Below are 21658 nucleotides of genomic sequence, written 5' to 3' on the forward strand. Positions count from 1 at the left end.
TTGTAGAGAAGACCTATTCCTAAAAGTCCTGCTGTGGCGCTAAGGGGGGTGCACACGTGTGCCTTTTTCCTGACCAGAGCCAGTGCTTTCAGTCAGCAGCCGATGACTTTGATGGTTATAATTATTTTAACATTTAATTATCTGCTTTCCTTTAAGTGTAAAGCTAGTAAGTCTCTATTGATTATTAAATGCTTGTTACAAGGCAGGAATTTAGCAAGTCATTTAATCCACTCAACAGTAGAAATGACTCCCCCAGTCCATCAAGGAAACTGAGGCCCGGGGAGGTTGAGTTCTTTTTCCACACTCAGCTGTGTCGGAGGCCCTTGCCACACCCGAGCTACCTCAGGGCCTCTCTTGAGGTAGTGATGGGTGCTATGAGTTGACCTCAGTGGGGTGCTTTGGGGAGGGGCTTCAGGAGGTGGGGCTAGTGGGAAGTCCTTAGGTCCTGGGATGGTGGGAGCCTCATTCCTTGTTCTCTCTTTCGCTTCCTGGCCTCCGGGTGGGCAATTTTTCTCTAGAACAATGCTCTGCCACACCACGGACCCAGGGCAACATGGATCCCGGACTGAAACCTCGCAAACCACGAGCTAAAAGAACCCTTTTCCTAGGTTGAGTATCTAGGCGTGTGCTGTAGTGATGGAAAGCTGGCTACTACACACTGCAGTGAACACAAGGGCCTCCGTCCCCATCTCCAGGGGATACAATCAGATTCACACTCCTTTTTTTCTCTCTTACTCCCCGTCTTCCCATCAGACTCAAGACAATCCACTGAAGAGCATCAACTACATAGACAAGGAAATAATGAACCTCAAGAAAGACCTGCTTCGAAGTCGGTGAGTGAACCCCACCAGGGCCGACCCCAGAATCCTGTGATAATAGGGGTGCAGGGTTGTCGGAAGAGGCTGTGGATGACCCACACAAAGCAGACAACAGGAACTCTGTCTTGGTTGGACGTTGGCAGGGGAAGGGGTGTCCCTGAACCAGACCTCCCCCGGCAGCCTCACTCAGGCTGGTATCCTGCTTGGATCTCCCTCAGCTATCCTTCCTGGGCTGTACTCAACTCTAGTGAATTCTCATGTGTTCCAGAAAAACCTTCCCTTTTTACCCCCAGCCCATGGAATAGCCGCAGCAGGTCAGACAGACTGGGGATCAGATACTGATGCTGCCAGCTGGTAATGTCGAGGGGGTTTTCACCTGCCTAGGTCTCTGCTCCCCATAAAATGGGGTTGTGAGAAGAACTGAGAGGATGTAGAACTGGCTCCCTGGGGCCGTGAGAGTCCTTTCCCCACCCACTTCCCCGCCCCTCACCTCCCCAGTGCCCTGAGCAAACTGGGGTTGGCAAGCCTGGGAGACAGGCTCTTTTTCCTTCTCCTCTGTCTTTGTCCTGAGAGTTGGAATGATCCAAGACAGGATCCTAACCGGGGATTTTGGCAAAGGGACTCGAGGCAGAGTAAGAGCTGGAGACTCGTTCAGCACAGGAGAAAAGGGGGACACAGTTGATGTGGGTTACCTCTCACTCCAAGCCACGAGGGACACAATGAGACAGATTTGGAAGTCCTTCCAGCTCCATCTGCCCTGGGCTCCGTGCCTCTGTACGGCGCCACAGAAGGGATAGCTGGACCCAAGAGGGGGCTGGGAAAGGCTGAGGGAAGGGAAGAGGTTACAAGGCCCATGGGGCAGGTGGGAAAGGTCTGAGGAGAGGGTGGCATGTACTCCTTTAATACACAAGGTGGATTTGCCTGCTCAGTGAGAACCTCCAGACAGCTGCTATTCAATAGAAACATGGCATGAGCTGTAGATATAATTTCAAGTTTTTGACAAGCCACATTGTTTTTTAAAGGTACAAAGAGACATGCAAAAGCAATTCTAATGATATAATTTAACCTAATAGATCCCAAACACTGTCAATGAACATGTAATCAGGATTTTAAAAAATCAATTCATTTTATTCTTTACCACCAAAACAATGAGTAATTTTTCAATGCCTCTGGTGTATTTAATACTGAAAGCACATACTCATTTAGACCGTTCAAGTGTCTGTCTAATTCTTGTTATGAACTGAATTGTATTCTTTTTCCCCTGGCTCTGGTGTGTGTGGGGGGAGTAATCTATTGTGAAGACTTAATCTCCAGGGTGACTTTATTTGATGTTAGAGCCACTAAGCGCTAACTAAAGTTGAATGAAAACAGAAGTGCAGAATCCCACTCCACTCTGACCAGTGTCGATTGAGGGAGAGACATCAAGTTTGTGCACATAGAGAAAGAGCCGTGAGGAGACACAGCAAGAAGCTGGTCGTCTGCATGCAGGGAAGAGAAGCTTCAGGAGAAACAATCGCCACCAACCCTCTCAATACCTTGACCTCCAACTCCCAGCCTCCAGACCCTGAAGACATGAACCTCCACCGAGAGGCCATACCATCTACCGGCCCCTGGAAGTCTGGTCATGTAAAAATCTCTGCTGAAGTAATCCTGCCAGACCATGTTCCCAGCTTGGGGAGGCCAGTGGGGCTGCATGTAGTCTCACTGAAGTTAAAGGAAGCCATTTGCATATGGCTCTCCAAACCCAAGATGAAGATCCACAAGGACTCTCTGTGACTTACGGATAGATTAGCTTCTGCCATGTCTACAACCAAGCTCAGAGGGGTCTCCAGGGCTCCAGGATGAGTTAGAGGGGACGGCTGGCTGTAGCAGGAAGCAAAGAAAGAGGCTGAGGGGGAGCCTGAAAAGAGGCATTTGCACTCTGTTTCACAGTGATGTTTGAAATGCGTTCCAGGGAAGCTGGGTCTGACCTGAAATCCAAAATACGACATCAGTCGGCGTTGTGGTATAGTGATGAGCATAGCTGTCCTCCAAAATATGACATCAGCGGTTCCCCATGGCACCCATCAATCAGAACAGGGACGGGCCAGGCACAGCCCTTAAACTATGTCCATTCCAAACAGTTGAATATGCCGACGGTCTTGAAGGAAAGGATCCCAAGTCAGGCCCTAGCTCAAAGCCAGAAGTGGAATCTTCCGCCATGCCTGGCTCCTGCCAACCAACAGCTGATAAAGACACCGATGCTCAGGACAGCTGGATCTATAGAAGCTGCAGAGGCCGGCCCAAGGCAGGCGGCTCCAGCCCAGGGAGGCTCACAAGAGACAGGGAGCCAGCTCACACATTGTTGAAGTTTGAGGAAATGTGCAAGCCATTTATTGGGCAGAGCAGTTGCTGGAAATTTAATGATGTGTCTATAATTGCATAAATTATATGAAGACACAGATCATAAATAGCAGAGACCTCTGCCTTTCCCCATGCCTGAATGGGTTTTGCTGTCATCTAGCCTTTCGAGATGATTGATGATGCGACAGAAAACTACAGAGGGGTACAGCAGATCCCCTCCCAGCTCTGGATTCACGAATGTCACACTGAAGCTCGAGCTCAGTCATGGTGGGAATATTTATCCCACCTAAATCATCCACCCTGCTCTTCTGAGAGCTGGTTGTTAAGCACTCATTGGCAGACCATGAGGAACAATGCCCTGAGAAGGGTGAAGGCTGAAGTCTCCACTAGCCCAGGAGACTGGAGAAGGTACCTGGGGCTCACACGGGTAACACACCTACCTACTCAGGAGGCTGCGATCTGAGGGTCTTGGATCCAAGTCTGCCCAGGTAGAAAAGTCCATGGCACTCTTCCAGAAGTGGTGCTGTGGTTCAAAGTGGTAGAACACTGGCCTTGTGCACAAAAAGACTCAGGGACAGCGCCCAGGCTCTGAGTTCAGGTCCTGAAACTGGCCCCCCAAAAAAAAGAATAAAAAAAGAAAAGCGATGTGGACACAATTGCTTTTCTGTCACCCTGGAATTGGCAAGCAGAATTCTGCCACACACATCCACCCTGGCTCTAGAACAGGCCAGAATCTAACTTTCTCACTAGATAATCAGGCCATGCTAGGCATGAAAGAGAATTTTTTAAATGGCCAAAAAGCAAAATCACGAGCAATAAACCTAGAAAACAGCAATGCACTGTTCTACCTGGCCAGGTGCCCGGATCTCATGAATGTTTACAGAATCCGCAAATCTCCTCCAGGGTTTCCCAAGGAGAAGTCGCTTCTTTCTACGAGACCCACAATCTCGCCATACATATACACCTGAGTCCAAATCCAGGATCAAATGAGCCTAATTATTAGCAAAGAGGATGCTGTCTTTTCCACTTATGTTTTGTTAAAATCTGTTTCACTTCCTATTAGAGTCTAGCCCACCTTGAGCCAAACACCCTGACTCTCTCCTGGATTTTTATTTAATACTCCAGCCCTCTTATAATTCAATTGCACCATCTCTGGCTTCATGGCCAATTGAACATGATGCTAAAAAGAATAAAACTCTAACTGCTTTCTCCTCGCCTGTTCCGCCAGATGTTTGGTGGCGCTAAGCAGCATGTAATGAACTGAGCTGCCGATCTTGCGCTGGCGGGGCCCTGTTTCAGCCCACTTGGCCCACTCTTGAAGCCAGTGACATGTTTTCCTCCAAAGCCACCAGCACTTGCTATTGCAGATCTGCAATAGAAATCATTGGAATAGAGAAGCCAGACAAACAGCTCTCCACCTCCCCGGCAGGCCCAGCTAGGTGCGGGTTCTTCACCTGTTTAGGAAATCTGAGATGGCACTCTCCAGTTGCTCTTGGCAGAAGCAAGGCAATGAAATGAAAATAAGGGGCCTGACAACAAGCGGCTCTCACCTGTAATCCTAGCCACTCAGGAGGCTGAGATCTGAAAATCACAATTCAAAGCCAGCCCAGGGCAGGAAAGTCTGATTAATCACCTCCAATTAATCACCGCCCCCCCCAAAAAAAATCTGGGAGTGGAGCTGTGGCTCAAGTGTAGAGCACTAACCTTGAACAAAAATTTAAAAGTCTCAGGGTCCACATTCAGGCCCTGAGTCCAAGTCTATGAACCAGTACCAAAAATAAGCAAACAAATGGAAATGTTTAGCAAAGAAAGAAGCTCCTTTAAAAAAAAAAATCTTTTTCTTGAGAGAGGCACCATTCTGCTGTGGCTTGCATGAGCGCCCTCCAGGGTTGCTGTCACATGGTCTTACCACAGAGTCGGGGTGTCCTGTCAGTCCCTGGGTCCAGCACAGTGCTGGCTATCCACCTGCATTTGCTGAAATGTGTAGTATGATGTCTTAAATTTCTCCTGCAGTGAGAAAAAGTCTGGTTGACTCAGTTCTTTCTAAAGAGAAAACTATCTCCAGATTCCCTCTCCTTCGAGGAGTTTCTGCTGTTGGGGAGACCTGTCCACATCCGGCTCTTTCCCAAAAGTGTAACTAGGATAAACCCTCCCACCGTGGGCCAGCTCAGCAGCCGAGCACACAGACCAGATGATTCCTAGCTCACAAAGAAGAGAGAAATCCATAGGAAATGTAAGACTTTCACCCTTGTGGGGCTATTTTATGAGTTAACAATATTTAATAATGTTAATGGCACGCACTTTGAAGCATTGTTTGTGTCTGGATTGGGAGGTAAAGTGGGCTTCTAATCATTTTTGAGATAATGGATGAAACTCTTCAGTGAACTGAAATCATCAGTGAGGATAACAGGCATGAGGCCAATGCAACATCCTTCCTGTGCCCTTGACAGACATGACTAATGGATTTCAGCATTACTTCCTTTAGTGCCCAAATCTGATCTCAGCTCAGCCCAACACTCCAGGATCAGAACTGTGATATAGGATTTAAATTATATTAATATATCTGATTTAGAAGGCTCCATGTTTCAAGGCAACTTTGGAATCTATACTGGTATCCTATTAACTCAACCTGAGGTTTTAAGTTAGAGATCAGAAAGAACAGACTTCAACTCAGATGCCTTTATGGATAAGGCTGGGTTTTAATCAGTGAACTTAAACAGCTGGAGAAAGAAATATATATATTGCTGCCCTCAAACAGATTGGCTGCTTTCAAATCCCCAAAATTGTTTAAGATCACAGATTTAGATGCCTGTCGGTGCCAGGGTTGTAGGCCTTGGTTAAAACTTCTGAACTGTACCAGTGAGGAAGAGATTCGTGTCACGGCTTCCCTGCACCCTGCAGCCAGCAAGTGGTCATTAATGAGTCCCCGTGTGTTTCATAAAGACGCATAAGTGACCTGTGTCCTTAGCTAAGAACTGATAAACACAGCCACATGCCCAATGGAAGGAACACTGCTATGGGCCAGAGGAATCTGGATCAAGTTAATTGCATTTTTATCATCTCGGAAGTGACCCGAGGGCTCTTTCCATCTCTTCTCTGTTTCTGATGTCTCTGTGTATCTCTGATACCTCTAGGTACCCATCATTTTAGGGCAAGTTTTCTTCTCTGTTTTCCTCAAGTCACTCCATGGAGGGGAAAAAAATAACTGTTTTATTCCTTTCTTTGTGTCTTGCACTGCCTCAGAGAATCACACAACACACATAAAATGAAATAAAATAAAGAACTTGACCAGAGGATCACATTTTGAAATGTTAAACATCAAAGTATCCTGAACTCTTGAACTTTAGGTTGTATACAGGTTTCTACAAAACTTTTGTTTTCAGAAATTCTTTCCCAGATGGCAAAGCAATATTTTTTGTTTTATAGCCAGGCTTGAAAGGTTCACAAAGTATAGCTGAAAGTCTGCTGTTGGCTTTGGAATCAGCTATAGATTCAAATACAACTCCACCAGTTATGCGCTAGGATTATGGGTGACCATGAGCAAACAATCCAATCTCGATGAGCCCAGCTTGCTCATGAAGGGCGAGGGGTGGGAGATAACAGGGCTGTTTCCCTGTGACATCTGTGAGAACACAGGTGAGGAATGTAGGAAGAGATTCCCCAAGGGAGGGGCCAAGAGGTGAGCTTTGTTGTTTTCATGTTATTTGTCCTCAGAATCTACAAATACTCATGGATGACCACCAAGTACAAAGGCTTTGGAGACAAAGAGACACTGCTCTTTTTTCTATCTCTGAATCTTTCCATTTCTCTGTGTGGAATGGGAACAATGCCTTTTTGTAGGTGTGTGTGTGTGTGTGTGTGTGTGTGTGTGTGTGTGTGTGTGTGTGAAGGGGGAAGATGAGATACAAGAGGAGAGGAGAGAGACTGAGACTGGAGAAGGAGACACCCAAGTCAGAATCTGGCCCATTCTTTTACCAGTGAGAGATCCAGATCAGCGAAGGTCCTCAAGAAAACGTCCCGAGATAGAATACTGACAACATGGGATAACTATCATACTTTCCGTCAGCTTCAAAATCACCCCGCATATGAGCAGAGGGAGCTCTTGACTTCAAGGAGCCCATTGGATTTTTGCTGCATTAGAAAACAAGTCAATTTTGCCCAAAGTTTACAAGTGTATATTGCTCAGAGTAACCTACAAAATGGACTGTGGAGAAAAGGCTTCTGCAAGTCATGTCATTTCAGACACGCTATAAAATGTATTCCCGTCTCAGAGCTCCTCCATTCACAGTAGTAGTTCAAAGACCTGTAAAGTCCTGTCGTAGAAGAACCTACTTAAGTGTATCAGCCAGGCCTTCCCTTGTTACTAAAGCAGGGGATTCCATTTCTTGCCAGATGACAAACTAGAAAGGTGCCTTTGGGTGTCCAGCCCAATGAGGACACACTCAACCCCCCCCCCAAAAAAAGTAAACACGCATCCATTGATGCACTGAATATGTCGCAAGAGGTGTTTGGGGAGGCAGGCGGTGAGCGACAAGCTTGCAGGCAGGTAGCACAGAAGTCAAACTGTGATCGGTCCATGAAGAGGCCTCAGGGAATCCCCAAGGGAGCTGTGGGAGTAGAAACGCTCCTTCTAGGACACCCCAGGCTGACTAGCCCAAGGAAGTCCCACCTTGGCACCCATGCAGTTCAAGGAAGGGACTCAGCCTTCAGCAGGCAGCACTCTATCCACCTCTTCCGTCTGGACAGGGGATTGGACAGCACAACAATATCCAATCCCGACCATCATTTTTTTTTTTTGCTTCTGTCATCCACCTGCTTTGTATAATAAGTGGGTCGCTTTGGAGAACAGTCCTTCAAAGATTCCGATTGATTTCTTTCTCCTGGAGACAATTGCTGACAATGATTATCCACTCAATCCATGCTCCCCTCACCACAGCAACTAGGTCCCTGTAAAGTACAGACTTGAGTTCTCGCACTCATCTCACTCTCCTTGGTAGCCCGTCCCGCTTCACCTTTGGAGAAGGCGATAACTGCACTGCAGCAGCAGATCTGGGGCACAGGCTTCTTAGGGGAGGACCCTGGTTCAGCGTTTACTCTCTGGGTCTTCAGTGAGGAGAAATAAATCTCCATCAGTATCGCATGCCAATTTCCCTGGGGTAAATAGCCCCATGATGGCCAATTTCAAACCACTAATGGGAGGACACTGAGCATGGAGCTGGGAACAGGCTCTTGGGCCAGTGCCCATGGGCTCATCCCCCTGCTACATCAGATCCTGGTTGATGGTTGGATGGGGACCAGGCCAGCTCCCAAATCCCTTTTACAAGTGACCCGCAGGATCACTTCTGCACTAACTATTGTAGGTCTGTTTCCCCAGGAAGCAAAGCTCAAGATGGAGACATGCCGGCAAGTTGCTAGTTTGGGAGTATGGTAGAAAAGGCACCTGTCAGGCGGGAAGCAGCATTGGGCAGAGGGAGAGGCTGAGCTGAGAATCATGAGAGCTCTTTGGGTGACCTCCCTCCAAAGTGCTCCAGAGCCCAGATAGCTCTTTACACATGTCCACTTTGAAACAAGAGGATGAGACCTCAGTAAAATTGCAGGAGCTGCTGATGGGATACAGGCTTCCCCCCTCCTCCCCCCCCCAGTATTTGAGGGAAATTCCTGGACTGGGAAAAGGCTGAGCTATGAGTCCTCAGCCAGCAACAGCGACTAGAAAAGCAAAGCGTCCATCGGGAGGGGAGAGAGTGTTGTTGGCACTCTCCAGCATCCACTGGAATATGTGTCCAGAAGAAGAGGAGCTAGGGCTTGTAAGTGAACCACTGAAGCTAATGCTAACCTTGATCTTCATGGGTAAGCAAGATGTAGCAATCAATGGAAGCCACGCTGGGACCTGAGGCTCCAGTGTAAGGCCTCTGTGTCCCAAGTAAGGATGTCAGGCCCAGAGAGATGAATCACCGTATGCAAGATAACAGGGAGTGTCTGAACCCCAGGCCTCTGTTCCACATTCAACGGCTCCCTTCATGCACGTGGTTTGACAGTTCTGGCTGGCTATTTGAATAATGTCCATTTCCTACATTAGACTAAAGGCTCTGGAAGAACAGGGACCATATCTGCTTTGCTTACTAATGCATTTTCTATGTTTCAGTGCCTCGGACATCCTTGGTGTTTAGTAAATATGCTTCAGAATCCTCAATTAGCATTTTCTAGGATTCAGGCTGAGGAGAGGACCAGAACCAAAGACAGCTAGATGTACCCCCTCCCCGCCCCCCCCCCGAAAGCCAAGCAGCTGGCTGAATCATTAAGGGACAGAGTTTGTGAGCAGGCAGAGGACAGGTTTATCTTGTGAACCCATGCTGCCCTGGAGCCATGCTGTTTGGGTTCAAATCCCACCCCACCCCACCCCTTCCAAATACCACACCGTAAAGACTCAATTTCAGTATGAAGTTTAAATCTCCTCTTGTGAGGAGTGCTGGGAGAGCCATTACGTTAATGGACTGCACGCTAAGGCTCCAGTCCACCACGCAGAGAGGACACGGCTGTGGGTTGAGATCTTCAGTGCCCCTCCCAAGGCTGATGTGTGAAAGGCTTTGCAGTCTGACGTCCTAAGGGAGGTGATAGAACCTTTACAGGTGGCATCTATTTAGAAGTTAGATACCTAGGTGCCAGGAGTTTGGCCTAGTGGTAGAGTGCTTGCCTAGCATGCACAAAGACCCAGGTTCAATTCCTCATATACATAGAAAAAGCCAGAAGTGGTGCTGTGGCTCAAGTGGTAGAGCTCTAGCCTTGAGAAAGCCCAAGGACAGTGCTCAGGCCCTGAGTTCAAGCACAAGGACTGGCCAAAAAAAAAAATAGATGTTAGGTACCTGGGGGTGTACTTTTAAAAGGGACATTGGGACCTGGATCTCTTCTCTTTATATCCCTGCTTCTCTGACTCCCCCTCCACAGGGCACTTCCTGCCACTAGGTGTTGTCTCATCACAGGCCCAAAGCAACAGGGCCCAAGCAGCTGAAACCTCTGAAACCATGAACGCGAGCAAACCTCTTCTTTTAAGTTGATACTGGAAAGCCGACTAACACAACCTCTGTGACTGTCTTAAACTTTCCATTGAAATACAACACAATGCAGGAAAGCATACATAACCATTAGGCCCTTACGTCCACAGATTTTTTTTTCATGAAATGGACACACCCACACAACTCACACCCATGTCAAGCAAAGGAACATTACCACAACTGCCCACAAGACTTTCCAGTATTCCTAACCCCAACCACCACAGCCCAGAAAGAAAATTCCCATGGTGACGTCTAACCCTGTACTTTTGCTTCTCCTGCCCTGGATTTCCTATGAATGGAAGTGCTTCCTTACTTGGTGTTACGATTCTGAGATTGGCCCATGCGAGCTTGTCTTGTTTTCTGTGTAACATTCATCATGTGGACACAGCAAAACTTACCCATCCTGGGCCTGGTGGACATGTGGGTTGATGCCACAGAGGGCTGTTGTGAACAGGGCTTCTGTGGACATTCGCGTCCTTCTGTTGCTGTTGAATGTATGAATTCATTTCCACTGGACTGTGGAATTGTCTCACAACATCAGTAGATGCTGTCAGTTTCTGAAGCCTCATGTTTTATAGAACTTTTAGCAGTATATAAATAATATACTCTGGCAAAACTAAACCACAACATTCAATGATTTTCTAGGCATACATATAAAAAGACGTGCATTTTCAAAAGAACCATTCTGAATATATTACTTAGTAGCCTATTCTTTTCTTGGCAAAATATTAAGAATATCTTCCACAGTTTCAATATATGTGCACCTGTGACTTCATTTTTAAAAACATTTTAGCATAAAATGTTTAATACAAAGCTGTACAGAATCGTATAATGAAACCTCATATGTATATTAATTACTAAGGTCAGCTGAGCGATTATCTACTCAGCTAATTTTCTTTACTTACACATTATTTCAAAGCACTATATATTTTATCTGTAAATAATTTAAAAACTCCAGAGAGAGGACAAGGACTCCTATTAAGGCTATTACCACAGCTAAAGAAACAATAATTCTTTAATATCAAATATTCATACAAACATTACAATGTTGGTGATTGGAGTGAAATGTCAAAAAACCAAGACAAAATAAATCCTATAAAAATAGACCACAGCAATCTTACAATGGGTAATGATCCCTTATATTTTTTAAATGGACCATCATTTATCTAATCAACTCCTCATAGAGCTCTTGGTTGTTTTCATTCTGTTCTTCTATTGTGAATGCTTAGATGGGCATGAATTCCATCGTACACTTCAGTCAGGCCTCTTCAAGTCTCAGTGTTATTTGGCACTATCTGGGACTCTGCCTTTCCTGTACTGCTAACATGTTAGTTAGCTCTCTCTTGTTCTGACAAAATGGCAGAGACAATCAACTTAAAAAGAGGAAAGGGTTCTTTTGGCTGGTCTGTTTGGAGATTTCAGGCCCAGGATGCTCTGCACTGTTGCGCTCGGGACCTGTAGCGCACACTGTGAGGAAGCTCGTCATTTCATGGCACCCAGGAAGCAGAAAGAAAGGAAGAGGAGGACATCCACGTCACACGAGGCCCCGCCTCAAGGCCTCCACTACCTCCAACAGTGTGGACCCAGGGAACCAGGCCTTCAACACACAGGCGGACGGACTCCACGCTGCCCCAGCCAGCCTCCCTGTAACTGTTCTGAGGGCTTTCAGTTGCCAACATCTACAACCCATCACTCTTTCCAGCCGCCCGTATCATCTCTGCAATGGTAATGAACATTTTGTGGCTAGCTATACTTTCACTTAAAACAAATTAACATGACATTAAAAGCCAGGAAGCCTACAAGCTCATCAGACAGCCCCTCAAAACACAGGTACGATGCTCGAGCACAACCCATGGGATGCCAGACAAAATATCACCGAGACAGAAATAGTGCTGCTGTCACTCATGCATCCTACAGCCCAACAAGCACAAAGTAACACTGACAATAAAATAGCAGACGGTGTAAACCCTGTTATTCCAAAATTAACACTTGTAAATATATTTCAACAGGTGTGCCCTTCCTCCTGGCTCTATTCCAAAAGATCCCCAGAACAAGAAGCATCTCTAATTCCAACTCTAATAGCTGCCCCTTGTTGATCCAATGTATCAATCCCAGGTACTGACTGACAGGTGACATGATGTGGCTTTGGGACGAGTCTGAATCCTGGCTCTACCACCTACCACTGTTCCAACATGATCAAGTTATCTAACCCCCCTAAACTTCACTCCCCTGTGTACAATAGGGGTAACAATCAAAGTTAATGGCTGTGTAGTATATGCACACTCAACAGTGTATATTATATACACTTACACATACAAGCGTGTGCACACACGCAGCCAAGAACTGCTGCTCATACCTCACCCCAGATTCTTGGTCAGCTCACAGGGACTCTTTTTTTTTCTTTTAGAAAATTTATTGATTTATTTATTTTTTATTGTCGGGTTCATGTATAGAGAGGTTACAGTTACATGCGCCAGATAGTAGGTACATTATATCTCCCACATTGATATCCCTTCTCATGGCTTTGTCCCCATCTCCCTCACCCCATGCCCTCCCAATTAAACGGTGTGGCTCTAGCTCTTAAAATGAGTATGTGGAAAAGTCAACTATGGAACTGGTTGAAACTACAGATTCCTATCCATCGTCCTCCCTTTCCACCTGCAGTTCTCATCTCATCTCAGGTCTGATAGCTCTCAGGGATTCTATCCACTCATATCAATGATGACCTTTTTCTTTTCCTTACCGCTTCAATGAGCCTGAGTTGACTCTAGGAAAGTCCAGTTGGGAAACCAGATGACAGAGAGCATATGGCTAAGCCACTTGACGGCTCTGGTTTATTTGAGTCAGTGGGACAAGGAAAGGCTATGGAAGAGATGAGCGATCCACTTTCCTCCTTCCATTCTATCCTACAAAGTGTTGCTTTTGTAACATGAACTTGGCCACCCACACCACATCACATCTCTCTTGTGGCCCTGTGAGCCATCACAGGTGTATGACACGAGGAATCTAGCATCTCCCTCTAGGGTCTTCGCTTTCCTCTTGAATCTCCCACACACAGCCCCATCATAGCTACACAACCGTCACTTGAATACTTCCTCCAAGGCATCAGGCTACCTGCAAAAAGGAGGAGACTTTTAAGGGGTCCAGGATGCCCCAGGCCTACTCTATATTTGGCAGAGAAACTACTGGATGCCTAACCAAAGAAGTGCTCTGGTATTTTTCTTGCTGAAATATTCATATGAAGCCCCTAATTTTTTTTCCTGTCGAGGTACCTAGACACACTTTGAATGTTTCCCCTAAAGCCAAAATAACACCCTCGTGGCCACCACGGCTGCGCTTACCCGGCTCTGCCTTTAGAGACTGGCTGGAACATTATCTTCCCTAAATCGAGGATGGAAGTCAGCAGGAGCTGCCTGGGGTAGCACTTGCCTGCCTTGAGCTAAAAAAAAAACAAAACCAAAAAACGCAAGACAGCAAGTCAAGCTGAGAAGTGCTCAGGAAGATACTTCCCTTAGGCTGCGTCTGAGGCGTCGAGTCTGGGGTAAGGGAATTCTGACTATTAGGCCCAAGGGCTCCATTTATGGAGAAAATACATAGCTGTGCATGGCAGCATGTCTGATCTCCTGATTGTGTGGTTAGCTTTAGGACTAGTCCAGGGTCAGGTCAGCTTCTTAAAATAATAATAATAAAAAAACAAGTTTCCTGGCAAAGTGCGGGCACAGAGTTAAATAAACCCCTGAGCCTTGGCAAAGGTTCTGGCACCCTTCAGGTCCCTCTGGATGTGGTGAGGACAAGCATGGCAAGTGCTTGCGCCCCTCTAGGCACCTCTAACCAATGAGAGCCGCCGCGAGCTCCATCTCCAGCCAGCAGTGCCCCTGCCTTCAAGCAGAAGCACCCGGGAGTGACCATCTCTTGTGCCTTATCCTGATATCCACGGTCTGGCTTGAAATGATCAGCCAGGCGCGCTCTGAAAATTGTCTGTGTGCCCTGGAAAAAGCCATTCTCCCTGCTAACGCACTTTCCCCCTGCCCACGCTGGCAGCCCCTCCCGTCCCATTTGCTCACGAGGGACTCTGGGCAAAGGAGCAGCGCCAGTGGGCCATCGAGGCTGGAGTCAGCAACATATCCACACAGACCTGAAAACGGACTGTTGCTCGTCTGCCCCTGCCTGCCCTGCCTTCTTGGGGTGGGCACCCACCTGGATGCTGACAGGGGGGCGCAGGGTACAGTAGTGACAAAGGTGGCTTCACAGGAACAGAGACACCACAGGCTGGCTGCTGCTGGGGGAGGCGGGGTGCAAGAACGGACCGGGGAGATGCTGGTCTTGAGGCGCAGTGGTTTTGCAGCCGTGCAAGATCTGATCTGGTTTATAGCATCGCAGTGGTGCATATTTGGCATTTGCTCCGTGGACAGCGCCTGAGCGCTCATCACAGAAGGCGGAGGGAGCTCGGCTGGACGTGCTCCCTGTCTCCACTGAGGTGGTGATTTCACAGCCCGCCTTGAATCATCGGGCTGGAATTTGCAAGCAGCTACCAAATTGCTGAGAAGGACCCTAGGACTCAGACCAACCAGAGTCCCCATCCTGGCCTTGCCACCTTCCCACTCTGTGACTTTATTTAACAAGTGGCTTCGCCCCTGTGGGCCTCCATCTCCCATCTTTGGAATGTGAGCATCGATGGGCAGGATCATGGCAGGGATTATAGGAGAGAACGCCAGGACTTGAGAGGCTGGCTGGGGACGCATCATGCAGCTCACGAGGCTTTTGTTGGGGTGATTTTCTCCCCCAAGCTTAGCTTTCCACAGGGCCTCCGCCCTCAGTATGTTTAGCTCCATGTCCCGCCCCATCCCCATATCATCCTCCGCTGCTAATGCGGTGAGTTCAATAGTCAAGCACAGGGTCGGAGGAAGGGGGAGGCACAGGAAGAGGCCGTGCAGCTCCCTAACAAGACAGACTTGGCCCTTCTCCCTCTTCCAGTGCAGCTCAGAACTTCTGGTCGCAGTTGCTTAGAAACCAGAGCTGCAGAGGGCTTTTGCTGCCTCCCAGAATCACCCTAATTGGGATGCATATAGAACTGTTTGTTGACACTTGGCAGGTTTTTATTCTTCTTCCTGAAGAGATTCAGCCTCATGTACCAATGCTGGCTCACACTAATTAAAGTGTAGCCCTGAGCCAAGGCACCTGTTAACCGATGTAGAAGTCTGCTGGGCAGCGAGCAGGGGAGCAGGGAGGTAATGCTGAGGGCCTGGCCAGACCCTGCTCCCCTCCTCACCCATTCCCACTCTCCCATCCCCCCCTCTCCCAACAGCACCATTACAGGATGTTTCCAGAGTCTGTGTATGTGTGTGTGTGTGTGTGTGCGCACATGTGTGTATGTGTGTGTTCACAAGGGTCCCCAAAGCTTGCAAAGCCCATGAGCTCTACCATTTTGTAAGAAGCCAAGTGCGGGAAGCATGATAGGGGAATGAACTTGATGGGACATTTTGTACTCATGTGTGGAACTATCTCACCTTATATGATAGATGACAGTGAAAATTACTTTTAAAATTTCACCTTTCACATAAATGACTTTCCAGAGAAAGACAATCCAGGACTGTCATAGCTTCCTTTCTGCCCGGGACCCAGTTCCACCTTAGTGTTAATCCACTGTCCTTAGTGGATTTGCCACTGTGATCTGCAAGGGTTGCTTAGGCTTCCTAAAAGGCTACCAGAGCTGCCACCATTATACTGGGACTTGCAAGCAGCAGGAAGGAAGAAGGAGGACAGGGGATAAAGGACATATATCAGGAAATTAGCTTCAATCTGAACTTCACTGGCCTATCCGAACAAGCAAGAAATGTGGCTGAATTATCTAGACACATGAATGACTAAGACAGCACAGCTGTCACTAAGGAATGGAGGGAAAGGAGTCTGGGGGGCAAGCGGGCCTTCCGCCTTCAGGAACAAGGGTGAGTGGCAGGGAGAGGGAACAGCAAGTGCCAGTGGTGTCCTCTTTCCCAGGCCCTCTCTTGAAGGAACCCACAGTCTAGCAGGAAAAGCGGGCAAGTAAAAAGGGCATCGCCAGCACGAGATGAATGGGGAGTGCACGGCTGCAGGAAGTGGATTGACTTGGCCAAGGATGGTGGGAGGTACCCCAGGGAAAGAGCATTTGGTCAAGCCTTGAAGGACAAACAGAAATCAACCAAGTGAAGAACAAGATGGAGACGACGCTACAGGGAGGAGGAAATGAGTATCCAATTCCAGTGTAGACTTATCAGAGGAACCGCTGGGTGTGTGGTCTAGGACACAGCACAGATCTTGGAGGATGGAACTGCTGAGAAGAGGAGGAGGGAAGGAGGACTTAGACCTAGGACATAAGAAGTCATTGGAGGATCTGATCCATGCGGTGAGATTCATATCTTAGAAAGAGCTCCAGGCAGCCACGCAGACAATGGACTGAGAAGGAAGCAGAATAAATTAGGAGACAGCAAAAATGGCACCTTCTGGCTAGGGTGGTATCAGCAGGAAGCAAGTATGGGAATGGAGTCTGGGGGTAAAACCCCCGTTCCAATATGAATGGTCTCTGCCACCTATTGCGTATGAAAGAGACAAACACTGGGGAACAAGGTCGAAACCAACACTGCCATGAGGAGAAAAGCAAAGGACTCACTGGCCCTCAGGTTGACTGGAATACTGACATAAATTTTAGATTAAAGTAGGAAAATGTTTTGGGGTTAAGGACAAGAGGTGTATGTTCAATCGAGCTAGTTCTGGTCCAAGGTAGACCCCTGTGGATCTTCATCTAAAACGTCAGGACGTTGGGTGGCTTGCGGTCACACTAAGACCAGAAGGGCATCACGAGACTGCTGGAGGGGCTGCTTCCGCTCTGGTCACGAGATGTTCACTGGCTGCGCTGGTCCTTCCTGAGGTCCTAAGATAACTGGGAGGAGTGGCACTTCAAGGTTAAATTGGCAGCGAGATGCAAAATGGCAGTCAGGAAGAGCTGGCATCTCGTAATGATTGATTCACTGAACTCGGATGGACTGAAGGGAACACGGGTACAAGCTCCCATGCACAGCAGTTTATTCATACCAGATGAAGAAATGTTCCAGACAATCTAAACAGAGAAATGCCCTAGACCAACAGTTGTCAAAAAGATGCAGGAGTGATGTCTGCCCAAATGGAAGAAATATCATCATCTGGTTGTTGCTTGGGAGCCAGAGAGAACCAAATGAAATGCCTCATGACCACTTCCCCATGGAAAGTCTTCTCCACATGACTGTCACCATTCTCACAGCATCTTTCTGCCACCTGATCATGGTTCAAAAGAAACCCATTCATAGGTGCAGCTCTTTGTACCGAGTCATTCAGGAAAGAAGAGAGAAATTTCTGGAACTTGTGATCTGAGAGGCAAGCTGCTGACTCTGCAATACCTCCCATTACTGGCATTCCCGTTAAGCAACGACACCCCTCCCCCTCCCCACCAGGGTTGGTAAAGAAAGTATTCAGAGATGATTTAATAAGAAAGTGGTTTGTAATAAGCACTGAGAATATGTTTGCAATCAATTTGCTGTGTATACAATATGCGACCAAGGGTAATCTTTTGTGTGTAGAGTTGACCTTTATCTCTGGCAATATTGTCCCATAAAGAAGAGTGAGATCTTACATTGTGGGTTGTTAGCACACGGGGAACAGATTTAATTTGCATGCCGACAAAGATATTAATTTGGGAAGCGAGGGAGGATATAACACAACGTGTCCTTTTGTCTGAAAAGCAGTTCAAAAATTTGTGTTGTGACTACAGTTGACTGAGGTTCAATTACTGTAATAAATGTATTCCAAATTTCATCTCAATTGCATTTGCATTTTAATGAATGACTCTTACCTTCTTGTCTATTTGGCAGCCAGGCTAGATTTATTAAGTTATTGTATAAACAGGGATATTCTAATGCAGGAATTTAAATGCAAACTATTTGCCCGGGTGCGTTTGAACCAGGACTGTGTTATTAATTTGACTTGGAATATGGCTTCCCTGGAAAAACGTGGAGAATTGACGGCAGGCACTTCGGCTTCATTCACGCACTTGGTTGTGGTTTCCCTCTCCTCTTCAGAAATCAATATGTCTGGGTGGGCTGACAAAGCCAGGCGTGGGCCAACCAGATGAAGCAGCTTCTTCAAGCATTTAGCCTCGACAGACTGGGAATCAACTGATTTATCTGTCATTATGTGAAAACAGTAAAAATGTGTTAAGTGAAAATTTCCTGTGTAGGCAGTTTTCTGCTGCAAACCAGGGTCATCCCTATCTCTGTGTTGCCAGCTGTCTATTTGTTCATCTCCAGGTCACTCTGCCTTCCCCATCCAAGCACTCTGGTCCTTTATAGGCCCCTATTTCTTGTGGGCAGAGGTGGAAAAATGTGAGTGAAAAGCAACCAGATGCAGAGCCATATGGCATTGGAAGTTTCTTGTTTGTTTTTGTCGGTTTTGAGGCTTGAACTCTGGGCCTAGGCATTGCTCCTAAGCTCTGCAGCTCAAGGATACCACCCTACCCCTTGAGCCACAGTGCCACGTCCAGTTTTCTAGTGGTTACATGGAGATAAGTGTCTCGTGGACTTTAGTGCCTGGGCTGGCTTTGAACCTTGATCCTCAGATCTCAGCCTCCTGAGTAGCTAGGATTACAGTCGTGAGCTCCTGCACCCGGCTTTGTTTTTGTTAAAGTATATTTGGGCTGATTTGCAGTAGTTAATCCCATACCATACAATACAGGCGCATGCACACACACACACAATACACACTTGCTTCTCGAAAGGCCTTTACATGACGCTCAGTGTTCATTCTGCTTAGTGCCTTGGGATAGAGGCTGAGTCAGATCATGGGAGACTTAGCTCAAACAGAGTGTCCCATAGAGGTAATTTTTTTGGTTTGTTTACTTGTCTATCTTTTGAGGGAGGGTCTCAAACTGTATCCCAAGCCAGTAGTGAACTCAATCTGTATCCCACTCTGGTCTCAAACTGGCAGGCCTGCCTGCCTCCATTTCCTAAGTATTGGAATTTCAGGCATGAGCCACCATGCTCACCCAACCCAATACAGGCATTCTTTCTTTCTTTCTTTCTTTCTTTTTTTGTGGTACTAGGGTTTGAACTCAGGGCTTCCTGTTTGCTCTGCTACTTGACTCACACCCACACCCCTTTCTGCTTTATTTATTGTTGTTTGTAGGTTTAAACTCAGGGCATTTAGCTCACTCAGGAGTTGGGTACTCTACCACTTGAACCATATCCTCTATCCAGGCTTTTTGATGATTATTCTGGAGGTGGAGTTTTGAAGGTATTTCGACCCAGGCTGGCTTTGAACTTTGGTCTTACAGATCTCGGTTTCCTGAGTATCTTGATTTCGTTACTTTTTTTAAAGTAGGGTAACACAAACTTGAGACACCTTCCCCAGGCCGATCCAGGTATTCTTTAAAAACTTCCAAGAGGAATTGGTGGATTACACGTGTCCAAATCTTATTTCAAAAAGCTGGAGCAAGAGAAGCGGTTGAGGAAGTTGGAAGATACCTTTTGGGACAGAGTTTTTCTGGTAGGAAGGAAAAAGAGGTGGGTTGACCAGTGTATCTCAAATCTCCATGTGTCTGTGAATAGCCCGGGCACCCTGTAAGAGCTTGGACTGTGGGGCGGTGGGGTGGGATGGTCATGGGGATTCTTCTGTCATCAGGAGTCTCCAGGTGACACTGACTGTGCTGGCCTCCCTCTGGGGAGCAGGAGTGCTGGAGGGGAGGAGAAGCCAGCCAGGACCCATCACCTGGTTTCTAGTTGGACTTCGCCATTTGGATGGCTCTCACTCCCCCGAAAGAACTCTTCTCACAGAGCTCATCTGCTTTGTTCTGCTCCTGAGGGAAGGTGCATCCTTCTATGCTCCAAGGTCTGTGGTAGGTCACCCTTTCTCACTATTACCTTCTTCTTTTTTTTTCTTTTTTCTTCCTTTTTTCCCCCCCTATGCCAGTCCTGGGGTTTAAATTCATGGTCCAGGTGCTATCTCTGAGATTTTTTTTTTTTTTTTGCTCCAGGTTGGTGCTCTGCCACTTGTGTCACACCTTTGCTTCTGGCTTTTTGGTGATTCATTGGAGATCAGAGGCTCATTGGCTTGCCTGCCTGGGCTGCCTTCAAATTATGGTCCTCAGCTCTCAGCTTCCTGAGTAGCTAGGATAACAGGGATAAGCCACTGATACCCAGCTCTACTACTACTTTAATATAGTTTATAGTGTCTAGGAAGCATTTTTCTTCACATTTCAACATCTCCCGATATGAAATGCGAATAGAGGATTCTGTCAATGTTATTGGCATATATTTCTTGGCTTCTAAAACAATGGGCATTTTATAATGGCCAATGTTTATCAGCTGTTCTCACTGTTAGGCTGTCACCGGCAGCTCCATGCTTGTTATATATAAACTGACTGGAGGTTGGCTGATATAGGCCAGGGTCACAGGCCCTCCCAGGCCCAATGAGATCGTGGGTTTGATTCGCCTGTTCCCAATCCAGAAAGCCTATCCCATGTCACCAAGGAAGTCACATGGTTGTCTGAAAGTCAAAGCCTGTGAAGTCCATTCCACACCAAACACTGGGGAACAGTGAAAGAGGAGAATTAGCTGCTGATGCTAGGCCATTTGTGGAAAAGAGCTATTTCCAGGGAAGAGCAGTTTTCCGCCTTTCCATTGGCTCAATTCACGAATGTGCTGCAGCTTAGAGCCAATAGGTGGAGAGAGACAAGTTGTTGGAATCAGCCCTCCTGGCTTCCAGTCTGTTCTCTGCCCCTTTTCAGCTGTCACAGCCCTCACCATTCAGTAAGCTTCCCTCTGTGTTTCTGTCTGCCAATCCTGTTGATTTCTCTGGACCATTAAGCGAGTTGACAGTGATAAAAGTAGCCCTAGTTAGCATGTCCTGTGTACCAGGTGCTGTGCTAAACTCATCACACCCACGGCTCACCAAGGCCTCCCAACCGCTTCCCGAGGCAGGAATCAATGAGCACCTAACTTCCTCTTCTGAAGATAAAGAGGTTACAGTTTAGAGCGGATTAAAACCTGCCTCTCGAGCATGGTGGGTGATGAGCCTGGGACATATTCATTCGAGGAAGCAAGTCAGTCACAAAAAATAAGTGGCACATGTCCCCAACTATGCAGAAGAAGAAACAAAGCTGACCTCGTAGAAGGAGGAGGCGGAGGAGGAGGAAGAAATGAAACAGTGGTTTTAGAGTCTAGAAAAGAGATGGGGGAGATGAAAGAGGATGGTGACAATAGGTCTGGGGCTGGGGCTGAATAGCAGGAATAACTTCAGATGTTCTACAGCACAGTAAGATTACTATGGTCAAAGACGATGACTTGATGAATCATGTTGAATGAGACCAGTCAAGAACAAAGGAACAAAGGGCGCATGGTATCGTTAATATGTGGCTATGAGATCCAAACAGTGCCAGAGAAAGGA

The 21658-nt window shown here is 47.1% G+C and overlaps 1 protein-coding gene across 4 annotated transcripts in view; it reads left to right on the forward strand.

Annotated features, from left to right (window-relative positions):
* The window catches only part of Ccdc60 (coiled-coil domain containing 60), a 96406-nt gene that overhangs the window by 38283 nt on the left and 36465 nt on the right, over positions 1-21658 (forward strand). For 3 of the 4 annotated variants that reach the window (XM_090320222.1, XM_090320223.1, XM_090320224.1), the window contains exon 2: positions 754-833. In XM_090320222.1, the coding sequence (XP_090176348.1) occupies positions 754-833 (80 nt within the window). Of the gene's footprint in view, positions 1-753; positions 834-19964; positions 20109-21658 lie in introns of those variants that run through there. The other variant, XM_090320225.1, reaches the window with a different exon arrangement.

Source organism: Megascapheus bottae, chromosome 28, assembly GCF_031878675.1.
Source record: "Megascapheus bottae isolate mThoBot1 chromosome 28, mThoBot2.hap1, whole genome shotgun sequence".
NCBI classification, from domain to species: Eukaryota; Metazoa; Chordata; class Mammalia; order Rodentia; family Geomyidae; genus Megascapheus; species Megascapheus bottae.